Genomic DNA, 11,108 nt, shown 5'->3' with positions numbered 1-11,108 from the left:
AATTTAAGCAGGGTTTAGTGAGTAAAGTGATTAAAGGCTAAAGGCGACTACTTAAGGGATATTTTTTAAGTTCTTGTATATGATATAGGTATTCTATGTATTCGTTTGTATGAACTTTTGATCTGGTTGTAACACTCACTTGAATGGTTTGCGTCCGCGCTGCTTGGTGATCTTGTCGAAATGGTTCTTCAGGAAAGTGGCGCGCAGATAGGCGCGTTCGCTGTGCTTGGCAGTGATGATCAGTATGTCGTCCATGTTGTAGCCCGGCTGACTGAAGCCGTAGCCGGTGGCAGAAGCAGATCCGTTTGTGTTGTTCACGTTGCCGCAGTTGTCTGCAAAATGAAATCAAAGACGAAGACGAACACGATCGTCACGATGAGCAAAAAGTGCAACAAGAGGCGAATGCGCTACTGATAAACAACTGGCCCGAGCGACCCCAAAAAAGCAGTGCACTATATGTGTTTCCCTCTGTGTGTGTGTGTGTGTGTGTCTTTGATAAATAATGTGTTTACTTAGGATTTGACTTTAGCGATTTATGACCCTAGCTGTGGCTCCTCAAATAGCCCTTGTCTGACATTCTCAAAACGTTTGTTTGCCTTTTGGCTTTGGAAAAGCGCCGCGCTGAGCAAATTTTTCATGTGTGATAATTTTGTTAAGTACCCAACGAGGCAAACAAAAGGTCTCTTGGGAATTTTTATTATATCTTTGTTTTTTTTTTGTGGCACTGTGTCACCTAAGTCTTATCAATGCGATTGGGAAAGGTAAAATGTGATTGCAAACTGAGCCTGTGCATTTGTACTGCATGAAGAAATGTGGAATGCAATGATGACAGTCCAAAATATATAGATTAATATAAATTCAACGTGTTACACTAAGGTTTGCATTAAATATTAAGCGTTGATTAGATCGATAAAACAATATATTAAATTTACAATATAGTCAATTTTAATATTTAACTTTATTGATTGTGCAATGATTGAATTGATTAAAAATGTCACATTCATGTTAGATATTATATTTTTATTATGTCCGCGACGATTAAAGTAATGAATTTAAATGAAATGCAACAGTTAAATAATTAAACATTGCACAATGAAAATTGCTTTTCAATTATTTTGCAAAAATTGATTTTATATCAAAAATATTTGATACTAAAGTTTGTTTTAAACAAAGGAATTGATGCAAATAACTTGTGTAAACGTTTAGTATAAATTATTTAAACAAAAAATTCATACGAATTTTTTTAGATAAAAGTACTATAATTTAAAAAAGTTTATAAAAAAGTAATAATAAAGGCAAGAAACATATCGGAGAAATATATATTAAATAAAGTCCCGGCCCTAAATGATTATTTTAAAATTGGAAAGGTCGCTAAAAGCAGCATTACAAAATAAAATAAAATATATACTTTAATGTTACAAATTTGTTATTTATAAGTAATATATTTTACCTTTATATTACGAAAATATTACTTTATTTTTATGTTACAAATTCGTAATATAAAAGTATTATAATTCACTTTTAAACACTTGTGCTTTTGTTGGGCAACGAAATTATAAACAATTTTGGGCTTTCAGAATTACGCTTACATAATTGAATAAGTAGGGCATAATTAATTGTTGCTCCGATTGTTGCATCGAATTTATAACTGATTAAAACACAAAGTTTATCTGGTTGTCCAAACTATTTTTTATATTTTGATCAAAAGCACTTTTGTTTTCAATAATAAAATAATTGATTTTTTATTTAAGCACTTGCTAATTGATTAAATCCTGCATTTTACGGCTCAAATTTAAACTTTTTTTTGATGCATATACTCACATGCATTCAGAAAACTTTCTTATATATTTGATATTCCCAATTCATACACTTTTACTCAAGATGCAACATGCCACAACAAGATTTAAGACACAACTGTTCAGTTTTAGCCAGCCGCAACTGGGCCTGAATGTGCTTCTTTTCGATTTAGTTGTTTTGTTGTCTCAGATTTAAGCTAAAAAAACAACATGAATTTTGAAATAGGCAGCCAAAACAATTTCGAGAGCTATTTTGTGAAGTCGTGTGTGTTTGAAATAAATTGTCTCAGCTAATCAACTGGCGTTGTGGCTGGCCCATCATAAATTCAGTCACGTTTTAAGCATTTAGTGTAAATCTGAAAGCTAATCGCCGAAAGCGCGTTTCGATTCGTTCCGTTCCGATCCGATACGATGCGATCCGTGTTGCGTCGTCGATGTTATCTCCTGGCCATACCGAAATTTACTGTTGCATTTGGGCGCTCGGCACAGCGCGCTGAACTTCTTGACACCCACAAATGGCGTCGTCGTCGGCAGTCGCACCCTGCCACGTCCCGCTGCCCCACTGCTGCCCTGTCTGCTGCCCCTTCTACTGTCTGCTGTCTGTCGTCTCGTCAGTCGCCGTCTCCGATTGCCAGCCGAGAGGCGCATGTTGCGCCTGCTCTTCCTGTTGCATGCGGCAGCTGCTGCTCATTATATGGCCAAGGGAGTCGAGGCACTGCCTTTTTTTTTTATTTTTATTATTATTATAAATAAAAGGCTGTGCGAATATAAATGACAAGTGGAGCGTTCTTTTTCTGTTTATACTCTGTTCACAAAGTGCCCAAAGAGTATATTGGCATTGGCCTGCCTTCGGTGAAGCTGTTCGCCACTTACATTTGTATAAGAATATTATATATCTTTGGAAAGATCGAGCCCAAAATAACGTTTAACCACGCCCACAAAATCACAATTAAATAAAATTGATTTTTTAACCTCAATTTTGTTTAATAAGTTATATATGAGGTTTAGCTTTGTTCGCTTTTTTTTAATTTGAAAAATATTTTAAAATTGTGAAACATTTTTTATTTTTAGCAGATTTTCTAAATTTTCTAAATTTTCTTTTGCTTACAATCTAAATATATAATAAATATAAATATTTCTATATCTCATTTCATTCATTTATATGTTTCAAACAGAGTATTGCGCAGTCAGACTGCAATGTATTTATTTGTTCCTGCTAACACATTTGCATACACACACACACACAGACATACAAGCCAATAAATATTGTTGCAACTTTTATTTTGGGCTGTTTTTCTAAACGCATGACAACATAATTAACTCGAAAATTGCCTGGCTTTGAGTCTTGTTTCTATGTGCCGACAGTTTCTGAGCCTGACAAAAAGTTGTTTGTCTTTTGTGATTTGTTTGATTAATGGCCGTGGCCAAAACTTGCTCCTCTGTCTCGGCTGCGGCTGCTGCTGCTTGCCGCGTTTAAATGAGTTTTGTTTTGGCGTTTGCAAGTTTGCAATTTTGATTTTGTTGCAAAGTTGAGGCAAAAGCTGTTGCATTGAAATTTATCACTCAATTACATGGACACTGGCGACAGTTAGCGGCAGTTGCACAGAGCTCTCGAACTGAATGTTGAAGTTGAGCTCTTTGCCAGACTCTCCGGCTGTAATGTGGGCAATATTTCAGCGGCAAGAGTTGACGCCAACATCTGGTAATTGTTAAACAGTCGCCAGGGCAATTGCTAAGTAAAATGCGACCCTTTGTTTCACGATCATTTTGCAGACACACACACACACACACACGCTATCTCTCTTTGTTTTTAAAATGTACTTTTTGTTTTGCCGCAGCAATTTGCAAAAATTTCATATTTTCTTTTGATTTTTTTGGCTCTTTGATCGATGCTTTTTTAATGGTGCAGCTGCATCTGTTAACGAGCTCGTGTATCTCACAGCTCGCAGCTCGCAGCTCGCATCCATCCGTTTTATTGACTTACTCATGTCCACGTACTCGAAGTTATCGGAGTTCGATTTGCGGCCCAAGACACAGCTGCCGAAGAGGCTGCAGCTACGCTTGACCGCCGCCATGTTGGCTCGTTTCGAATAATTGTTGCTAATACTAGTATACTATAGTTAAATTTTTCGCAACTTTAATTATGCGGCGCACAGCTCGCACGCAGCGCTAATTGTCGTTTCGGCATCGCAAATGGAACTGGAAGCGAATGCGATTGCAATAGTCTGCCCTGGCCCGTTCGGGGCTGGGACTAGCCACTGATTAGCTAGGTTTACGAGTCTAGTTTTAATTAATTGATTAAAATAACGCGTTTGGCCTGGCTGGCTGGCGCCAGCTAGTGGGCGGGCTTGGAACGGGTTTGATTTGGTTTAATCGGGAGATGGCAAGAAGATGGAGTTAAATGAAGAGAGCAGAGAGATATTCCACCTAATGACACCAGCTGAAAGACAAACATTCTTATAATAAGTATACGTAACTAAAGCGAGAGAACAAAAGCTTTTAAAACTTAAGGCTTTACTTTTCAAGAAAATTTGCATCTATGCAATCTTTGGGCACCAAATTCTTTATCATTGAATGTTCTTTACACTAAATAAAGTTTTGTTTTAGATAATACAAAATACTAATCCAGAGCTTGAGTTGGTTCGGCTCAAGTCCGGATGAAGCACATATATTTTTTTTTAAGATTCATCGTAGTCGTTGACTTATTTTAAGCAAGTGTCATTGGAACTACAGAACTTTCAACAATGTGATGAAAACGTGTTGCAGCCCTGGCTTACCATACATATTTTTTTCATGATTAATCACAATTGTTAGTTAAATGTTAAGCCCATTGGAAGTACATAATTTACAATGGACTAGAGCTATATTGCAGCCCTGGCTCACTATATTACTTTTTTAAAGGTTTAATTTAATTTCTGTCTCAATTTAAAGCAAAATCTGAATATCAAAGATTAAACACAATTTTTTCTTTGATTTAAAGCAAGTGTCATTGGAACTACACAAGTTACAATGTGATCAAAGACGAATGCAGCCCTGGTTTACTATAATACTTTTTATAAGATTAATCATAACGTTTGGTTTAATTTTAAGCAAGTGTCATTGACACTACAGAACTTACAGTGTGATCAAAGTAATAGCTTAGTTTGAACTCATCTAAACTAGTCTCCAGCAAAGTGTTGAGATCCTCTAATGCCAATCGGTATCATTTCGAAGAACGAAAGTGTACACAAAATTCCAAAAACTATATAATTCATCGAGCTCATTTCTATAGAAAGATACTTTTGTTTCGCTGGACTTTTATGAGGGGTGCCCAAGAACTGTAGTATTGTATTTATTTGTGTGTGTTATTTTATTTTATTTTTTTTTTTTTTTGACAATTTGAATAAATGCCAGCGCTGTGTGACATTTTAGCAAGACATAAATCAACGAAAATGAACAAATAATGCGGGATTAAATGGACTGCGGCCACGAGACGGATCGCAATGGAACAGAACCGGGAACCGGACGATACACAAATTAACCCTCCCCCCAACCAAAAATAACAATATATATATGTATATATACATATATGTATATACACGACTGTGTTCGGTTATAACTCAAATGTGCATACAAAATAAAGAATACGTGTATTGCGCTCTCTTTCTCGTTCAGATGCGTGCATCTCTTTTTAATGTGGTTGCTTTTGTTGTGTGTTCGTGCGAGCATAACAATTATCATTTAATTATGTCAACTGTAACTTAATTATGAGCGCATCTTTTAATTTGAGGCCACTTGATTAAAACTGTTTCAGTTTTGGTTTGGTTAATTGTTGACTTCCGCCCGAGATTTGTGAATTCTTATGCTCAATTAAGCTTTTACTTCGTTTATGAAGAGAATTTTATGAATTAAAACGATATGGATTTTGAGCTCCAATCATATCTGATCTAGTTTTATTTTATTAGCTTTAGTTTGTTGTAGCTATTGCCGTAAATTGTTTTAGTTTGTGGGCTTAGGTTCGAGTCCCCCCCAGGCAGTTCCCGCCCACCCGTCGTCTAATATTACAATTTACCCCTCAGCTAGTTGGATGTTCATTAAATTTGTAAATTGCACTCAATCTCGCATATTTCTCTCAATGTCTCTCGACATGTTGCTGATCGTTTTGTTGCTGTGAGAATTGGTGGAAACGTTGCTGGACATCGGTTAGGCCCGCGTTCACGGGCATTAGGAGGGGTCACATATCGGTCACAACGATTATAAATGACATTGCATTAGTTTCGGCTGCCGATGAATGCGCCTGCATCGAGCCGGCCCTGAGTTGAATTCATGCGGTTTCAATCAGTGCGTAGTTTGTTTTGGGTCAAGCGTTGGGGCTGTTCCACGGCTCGAATAATGCTAAAGATCAGGGCAGAAGACAAATTGTCGGTGGTTCAAACCAGCTCCACAATTGGTTTGAACCAGATCGGTTCAAACCCCGTTTGCAGCCTTGCTGCATCGATTTATGTACACAATCTCAATATTAATGGAGACTGTTGATGACTCAAATTATCCATTGTATGCATTCGTATATTATCCAAGTCCTAAATATTAACCAGAACTTTCTTCACCCTCACATATTTGCTGTGCTCTGGAGCATAAGCATAACAAAACTGAACAATTTGACCCAGTTAATTAAAATTTATTTGCTTAGTGAAACGGGCTCATAATGAAAACATTTAAAAACACATCATAAAAAGTGTGTGTGCATCTGAAAGAGTTCGCTTGAACAGTTTTTCCCAACTAAAAGCGAACATAAACAACTATTTCAGATTCTGCCCTGGCGTGCACTGTGTATATGAGGCATGAAATATTTTCCTAAGCACGAAAAAAAAAAACGGAAAAATATCGAACAATCGAGGGAAGGAGTTCAGAAGTTCATTTACACGCTGCATGCCGCAACTTGAGGCATCTGCTAAACTATGGCGCTGACCAAGAAGTTCCTATAAACATATCTCGCTGCCGAGTTATACATTTTATAGCAGCCTATGTGAAACAACCCGATCTTTGAGATGCAACAGTAAGAAACTGTATGAACTGCATTTAATAGCAGAGCAGTTGGCCGACAGAGTTCATAAAACAAAGCCGAAGTCCATGTCCATTATGGATGAACTGCAGAAATGCACTCTGAAGTTGCTCAAGTTGCTGTGAATTAACCAGTTAGTTTAGTCTAGAGTCCTAAGGCCCTGTCATAGTCCATGCGCGTTGCATTTTAATGCAATATTTACTGTAAACAACTTTGGAGGTCTGTCGGCTCCCAGGCAATTGACTCGGAGTTCGACTACGACTCCAACTCTAACTCCAACTCCGATTCCAATTCGGGATGTCTGAATGTGTTTTTTTTTTATTTTTTGATGTTTTTGACATTAATGTTTTGTTATTTTTTGTTGTTATTGCTGTAGCTGTCATAAAAGGGCTGGGGCTGGACATGTACAAAGAGGGGGAAAGCGAATGCCAGACAGTAAAAGGCTCCCACACACACATACACACATACACACACACACGCACACATTGCATACTAAATCCCACATGTTTATCTGGTGTCTGCATTTCATATAAAAACAATTCAACAGGCAACTCTTTTTAGTGCCTATTTTTAAGTCACGAGCTATTTTGAACTGTTGATTCCTGGTACTAGTTAGGGGCGCTGAATAATTGTGCAGCAGGTGTCAAATGTCTTCCCCCATATGTCAAGATAAACTCAATTTTTGGTTTAAAAAAAAAAAGTCCGACGAGAGGAAATCGTCATTTCTCAAAAGAAATATTATGAGGAAACTCTAAATGATCGTGTAAAATGCAACGTTTGTGGTCTTAGCACGAGTTTCTCATCTTCCATATTCCATTTTTTCCACCCCATCGCAGTGGCCGTTGATTAATAACGCCCCCACTGTGCTGGAATTTTTGGAGGGTGGCAGGCGACAACTTTGTCAAACACTTCATCAAACATTTCAAATCTGTTGCATTTGAAAGGTGTGCGTGTGCGTGTGCGTGTGCATAACTTTTCTTTATTTTTTAGTTATTTATTTGATGCTTTGCTGTTTTTAGGGGAAATGCATCCGAAACGCGGCGGGAGTGGGGGATGCATTTGTGTCACTTTGGCGGCCATTTCACAGATCTATGCGCTCTGCATGCTAATAAATGTCGTCATAAATTTAAATGCGACATGTCATCCAAACAAATATTAGAACTGAGATGCAACTCAGCCAGAAATCAAGTCATAAATATTCCGTTGGAGAATTTAAGATAATGGTCTCACCCGAATATTTGATTTTGTTAGTTATGTGCATTTTTTGTAGCAGTTAAAATATACTGTGCATTAGCTTCTCTCTCTCTCTGTCTCTGTCTGCTCTGATCTGGTAAATCTATATTGTTTCAATCTAAATCTTTCAAGGTTAATTGGCGTGAGTAAAATAATGCTATTAAATACGTTTAAGTAGTTAATGCACTAAAAAAGCCCGCATTTTTGCATTTCTTTTAACTAAGTAGTTGGCGCAGTGTCGCATTTTATGATTATAATTTTTGTTTTCTTTTTTTTGTTTAATATTTTTTTTTTGACGCGCATATAAAAAATGAAACAACAACAGCGACAACAACTTGACAACAATCAACTCAAATTTTTCATTTCCGTTTATTAAAGCCGTGCCAAGAGAAAACAAGAGAGAGGGGGAGCATTAAAAGAGACAAAAGTGTGATGCTGCGTATACACATTTTCGACTGTGACTTACGAGTAAGCGTGAGAGGGAGCGAGACAGCTTTACACGTGTTTGTGTGTGTGTGGCGGCGTTTCCTGCATGCAATTTATGCTGCACGCTAGAGATGGACGCGTGAGTCCGAAAGTGAGTTAAAAAAGACGAACACGATTAGGTCAATTATATGCTAAAGCATGTTTCTCCCATACCGATTTTCGTTTGATGTGTCAATAGAGATAAATGCAAGAGATGGTATCTTTTAAAAGCACGAGCTTTCAAGGCAGCACGAGCTGCATACATCTCTACTGCGACACACACACACACACACACACACACACACGCGCATGGACACACATAGAAGGCAACATGCATACAGTTTCATGTATGCTTTCACTGCTGCTGCTGCTGCCTTCTATGAGCGATTTCCGGTGCGTGCGTCGCTGCCAGCGTCGCTGCAGCTGCAAATTGTACGTTACTTTCTGTTATTGTTTGTTTTTGCCTGCAGTTGCATATATGTATACATATATAAATACATAAATACATGCATACACGCATGCTGTTCATGTTTATGCTCATATCTTGCGCTGCATTCAACGGCACCTGCCACATTTGCGAGCCACTAGACGTTGCGCCTGCGCCCCTGCCCAGCCCCTGTCCAGCCCTCGCACAGCCCCCTGCGACCGCTTGCTTGCGTTACTCCTCAGCATTTCCATCACGCACAGCCCTTTCAATTATAATTGCTGCCTGCTTTTTGCTATTTTTATACATCTATTTTGCTTTGACGTCGGCACGCGGCCGTCACAAAATAACAACAACCACAACAACAACAACAAGCCCTGAAAAAACATCAAATATACATATAAAAATGTTGAAGCCTAGCCGAGAGCACGCGCTACTGCCGCTTAGCTGCTCTTGTTCTTGCCTAGAGCTGATGCACATCTGGTTTGGGGTAGCAGCTGAGCTGCAAGGGGCCCCCTCGTCGGCAGCTAAAGGATGCCCCCGGTTTGAATGTCTGGCTCTGCCAGCGACCCCTCTGCTGCTTGCTTTCCTTTTTTTTTTTCTCTTTTTCTTACTTTTGTTATTAATTAAAAAACAAAAACCTAGTCTAGACGATTTAAATGGCGCAGCTTCAGCGGAAATTCAATCTGTGCTCTATTTTCGAGTGCGGCTGCCCCCAATCATATGCTGAAGCGGCTGTCTGACACACACACGCACACACACACACAAGCACACACGTGCTGCTTTGTTTTGCAGGATTAGAATGCAATAATTTTACAACTCCCGCACGTACACGGAAATTGAGCACATGCTTCGGCTGTCAATTGAACGGAAATTGAAATCCTTTAATTACACAACAAGCAGCCAAAATTCTAGCCTGATGTGTGAACAAAAAAATGTAAAGCCCTTTATGGGCGCTCACTTCAAAAACGAACCCTTTTTCTTGTTGGCCAAGCGACGGCATTTGCTTTGATTTTCCTTTTGGAATACGTGCTTTAATTTCGAATTTTAGGCAAATGTTTTTTCTTCTTCAGTAATTGATTGCTAATGTTTTTTCTAGGTGTACAGAATTTCAAGTGCACTTCACCAAATAATCGGAGCAGGCAATTGCAATCCAAGTGTTTTTCAATTTTCTCTACGTGGGGTCTCGAAACTATGTGTACTCACCGCAGCAGAACGTTTCCATTTCAATATCTTCAATTTTGAGCAGCATTTTGGCTGCCAAGCATCGAGTACGAGTACGAGTATTGAACTATATCGAGTGGTTGTTCGAGCACACTTCAAAGACACATTGCATTGTACGTAAAACACACACAGACACACACACACACACTTGTAGCTCTGTGGCACTGGCACTGGCACTGGCGCTTCAGGTAAGTTAAATGCGCATGCGCAACGTCAAGTTGCCACAGTCCTTCAACTTCAACTGGCGGACGGGAGCTGGCCAAAGCTGTCGGCTGAGCTCAGCTTGGGCCGCCAAAACAATTTGAATGCCAAGAATAATAATGAGCAATCGATGTGTCGCCAAAGGCAAAGAGAGAGAGAGAGAGAGAGCGAGAGAGAGCGAGAGAGTCGCGCACTCTACCATACGCTCTGTATCTCAGCGTTTCTCTCTCTCAATAAATACTGCATTAAAAAGATTATAAAATAATAAAAGTCGACGTTGGCTCTTCATGTTGTTGTTGAAGTTTTTGTTGTTGTTGTTGTTGTTGTTGTACGTGTTTGTGACGTTTAATTTACACGATCTCCATTTTAAGTGCGGGCTACCGAGTTCGTATCCCAGTTCGAGCCAGGCTATAAACGGAATTATGGCATTTTAAGTGGGCAACAGAGCCCATTTGATTGTTTTGCCTATTTTATTTTTATTTTTATTTAGCCAGCCTGTTGAGATTCGCCAAATGCGTCCCAAGACGCTGAAAACAGTTAGGATTCGCCTTAAGTTACAAATGGGCAACAGCAAGACAGGCTCTTTGCATGCGTATAAATAAGTAAATAAATATATATTTTGATTTAAATGGCAGTGACAGAAACTGCAGACAAGGGCAGCAGGCAATCGCTATAAATAATATCAATTTAAATGTGCCAAGGAATACATATATATCAAGTATCT

The 11,108-nt window shown here is 38.7% G+C and overlaps 1 protein-coding gene across 4 annotated transcripts in view; it reads right to left on the bottom strand.

Moving 5' to 3' along the window:
• Positions 1–11,108, bottom strand: part of stumps (DBB domain-containing protein stumps) — a 44,262-nt gene that overhangs the window by 4,032 nt on the left and 29,122 nt on the right. For 2 of the 4 annotated variants that reach the window (XM_064693773.1, XM_064693772.1), the window contains one exon: positions 140–332. In XM_064693773.1, coding sequence (XP_064549843.1) covers positions 140–332 — 193 coding nt within the window. Of the gene's footprint in view, positions 1–139; positions 333–3,780; positions 3,900–10,165; positions 10,538–11,108 lie in introns of those variants that run through there. The other 2 variants (XM_064693776.1, XM_064693774.1) reach the window with 2 other exon arrangements.

The sequence above is a fragment of the Drosophila montana genome, unplaced genomic scaffold (assembly GCF_035044405.1).
Source record: "Drosophila montana isolate Dmon_TW-CO22-7 unplaced genomic scaffold, ASM3504440v1 contig_3733_1, whole genome shotgun sequence".
Taxonomy (NCBI): domain Eukaryota; kingdom Metazoa; phylum Arthropoda; class Insecta; order Diptera; family Drosophilidae; genus Drosophila; species Drosophila montana.
Note: the sequence above shows the minus strand (reverse complement) of the source record. Positions and strands in the feature narration are given on the sequence as shown.